Source organism: Engystomops pustulosus, chromosome 7 (assembly GCF_040894005.1).
Source record: "Engystomops pustulosus chromosome 7, aEngPut4.maternal, whole genome shotgun sequence".
In the NCBI taxonomy this organism is placed as follows: Eukaryota; Metazoa; Chordata; class Amphibia; order Anura; family Leptodactylidae; genus Engystomops; species Engystomops pustulosus.
This window is the reverse complement of record NC_092417.1, coordinates 18,682,369-18,686,038: the sequence shown is the minus strand read 5'-3', so window position 1 is coordinate 18,686,038 and position 3,670 is coordinate 18,682,369. Positions and strand designations below refer to the sequence as shown.

Here is a 3,670-nt window from a genome sequence, read left to right as displayed (position 1 = left end):
TCAACAAGACCGCACGGCTGCAACACAAAACTGGTGCATGCAATTAATAAATACATGTTTATGCAGGTTGCACGTTATTTTCAGTACAAAATCAGATGGAACTGTTGCAAACACTTTAACAAATGTTGTCCATTATACTGCAAACTACACAGGATAATACATATATAACAGTGCACATCATCCACAGTACTCAGCAGGAGTCAGTATCTCAGATATGAAATGTCGGTAGAGAGGGAGGGGACTGCAGGGCGGCAGGTCTAAGAATTTCCTACATACACTTAATACACTTCTGCCAACATATAGTCAGCAGCTACTGGGATGGATTTGTATAAGGCCCCTTCCACACTTGCGTTGCAGATCACATCAGAGTTTGATCAGGGTGCGATCAAGGTTTGGTCAGTGAAAAATGCACATTTTGCATCAGAGTGCAATCAGTTTTCAGTCAAAGTTTGTTCAGTGTCTCAGTTTTTCACGCGCGTTTTCAATGCGATTTCAATGCGTTTTTCACGCTCAGATAATGCACGAGAAATGGACTCAGGACTGAGCTCTATCTTTTCTATGGCAATTGATGCGTGAAAAACGCATTGCACTTGCATTGCACTTGCAAGTCTCTCAGAGTGCAATGCGTTTTTGATGCGTCTCCATAGACTTGTATGGTGCGTTTTTAACGCGCGTGACTCGCGAAAGTAGAGCATGTCGAGATTTAAACGCACGTAAAAAAAAAACGCGCTTGGGTGCGTGAAAAAAAATGCAAGTCTGAAAAGACCCATTGGTTACAATGGGTCAGCGTGCAATGCAAGTTCTGCTCGTCAAAAGCATGTGCAGAAAACGCGCGTGAAAAACGCAAGTGTGAAAGGGGCCTAAGTGTATAAATGTTTGCGCATGAGTGTATATATGTGTAAGTATACAAATATGTACATTTTTTTATGGGGAAGCAAGGCCCAATTCAGTCTGCTATGGGGCCCTGCCAGTGTTGAACTGAGGATCCTGGGTCCCACCAGGTAACAATATTCTGTGGGCCCACCCCTCATCATCTCCCAGGAAATTGACCCCACACCTTAGGTATCTACTGCTGTATTTATGGGGTCCAATAACGGGTTAAAGCCTGGGTCCTGCCTCTCCCAATTATTCCCCTGGGAGAGGACACAATGCTAGAGACGGCAGGTAGCCCATCAATGGTGTTACGGAAGATTGTATTAGTTAAATAAGAATCAAAAAGTTAGGTAATTTCATTCTTCTACATATGGGTAAGCAAACTCAGTCAAAGTTTTTAACTCATCTCTGTTTTCTGTATCAGGCTTTGGGTCATTCCATGGAGATCTCCAATCAGACACTGCCAACTTGGTTCTACCTTCTTGGATTATCTAACGTCCCTCACCTCCAGGTTTTAGGATTCCTTGCTTTCTTGACAATGTATATTATAATATTGGCTGGAAATTGTCTTCTTCTCATTACTGTAAGGATCAGCCCAACATTACACACCCCCATGTACTTCTTCCTGAGTAATCTCTCCTTCATTGACATCTGTTTCTCCTCCAGCATAGTTCCGGTAATCCTCCTAAATACTCTATCACAAGACAAGAGCATTTCGGTGGGTGGCTGTGTTTTCCAAATGTTTTTCTCATTAGTTCTTGGGGCTGCAGAGTGTATCTTACTTGCTGTCATGGCTTATGATAGGTTTGTTGCCATCTGTAGGCCATTACATTATAGCAGTATTATGAACATGAGGTTTTGCATTATACTTGCCCTAATACCATGGACTGTTAGTGTCATCGATGCCTGTATACAAGTACCCCTTATCTGGAGACTTCCCTTCTGTAAAACTCATCATGTCAACCACTTAATTTGTGAAATGCCTCCGTTCTTAAGACTGTCCTGCATAGATCCTTGGCTTAATGAGATAGCAATATACGTAGCTGCTGGGATTATAGTTTTATGTTCTTTTTTCTTGACTTTGGTTTCCTACATTTTTATAATCTCTGCCATTTTGAAGATACAGTCCTCAAGGGGAAGACGTGCAGTGTTTTCTACATGCACCTCCCACCTCTCTGTTGTCATTCTCTATTACGGGACCATCATGTCCATCTATCTTCAGCCTCGATCTTCTCACTCTCAGGAGGTGGACAATGTTGTATCTGTTCTCTATACTGTGGTGACACCAATGTTGAATCCCATCATCTACAGCATCAGAAATAAGGAGGTCAAAAATTGTATAATAAAAAATTTTAAGATCCTAGAAAAAACAGACAAGTGTCACTAAGGCCATACATGTTTCGTTTCATGACTTAGTAATTGGAGAGGACTACAGCACCGATTTCATGACATGCCACTGCTCGTCTTCTCAATGGGGGAGATTTTTAAAGAAAGTTGAAAACTAAGACTTAGACTAGACCGTCTTAGGTTTCCTGTAAACCATATGCTATTTGCAAAAACTGTGGCTAACTCACAGGCACGTAACCTTTTATCGGGTACATTCACAGTGCAGTGCACTGAAGCACCATGACTCACCAAACTGGGAATGTGCCAACAGGTCCTTTTACTGGTCAACTTTGGGAGGTGGCAGTCTGTTTCTAGAGCTCAGCTAGCAATGGCACGAGTTTGAGAGCATGATGCTTCATACTGCGCCAGATTCATGATGGTGCCATAGTTTAAGACAGTCTAGTCATGTATCCTATTAGTTGGTGTCCACCAGAAAACTCTTTCAAAATTTTTGGTGGATTTGCTTGATATTTAGCATACAAAATTATTCCCCTGATTACAGTCATCCGATTTTGGAAGATACACACCCTTTATCAAACTGTCTAAAACCTTTGATACATTTGTTGCACAGTATTTAAGTCTAATACCGTATTTCAGAAATACAATAAGTGGCAACAAGGTTCGCATAGAGCCCTATAAATTAACTGGTGTCGTTCTTTTAGCTAAAAATAGTTTTCCTAAGATAATATCCCATATTTCCCAATATAATCAACTTTATAATTTTGCCTGATATCCAGGGATATCTTCAACGAGTGGAATGGGTCTCATCTCCTCTTCCTGAATCCTGCAGGCACTCCCTATGCCTTCTCAGCATTCAACTACTATTGTCATTTAGCCACCTAACATTAGCAAACTGTACACCATGCATATATCTGTTTACATGAAATCACAGCACTCCTCCACTTTCTCCATGTAGGCATGCTGTGAGTTCATGTGGTCAGATACATACATGGGATACAGGTTGCTAATGTTAGGAAGCTAAAGGACCTTAGATGATGTCACCCTAACATGATGGTCACATAACATTACTAGTGGAATGTTGACAAGGCGTGGGGAGGAGCTGCAATTCCTATAGATATCCCTGGATATCAGACAAAATTATAAAGTCTATTATATGGGGATATGAGGGAAATAATTGTTAGCTAAAAGAAGAGTGTCACTTTTGATAGGCTTCTATGGGAACCCACCACTAGCTGTAATTGGGAAAAAATGTGGTGACTATTAAAAAGAAATCTACCATTTGCTTTTATGCATTATGAACCAAACATATCTTAAGAAATACTGTAGCTATACCGATGCAGATACATATCGTGTTTATTCCCTGAATGGAGTGGTTTTGCTGAAAAAACAATTATAAAATTATGATATTGAGGCTCTGTAGCTCCTCTGGTTGGTTAATTATGCACTGCTT

At 40.7% G+C, this 3,670-nt stretch overlaps 1 protein-coding gene across 1 annotated transcript; it reads left to right on the top strand.

The window, feature by feature from the left end:
• The first annotated feature begins 1,312 nt into the window (after positions 1-1,312).
• Positions 1,313-2,260, top strand: LOC140070025 (olfactory receptor 2G3-like). The gene has a single exon (XM_072116356.1). It carries the CDS (start codon positions 1,313-1,315, stop codon positions 2,258-2,260), a length of 948 nt encoding a protein of 315 aa, XP_071972457.1.
• The last annotated feature ends 1,410 nt before the right edge of the window (positions 2,261-3,670 follow it).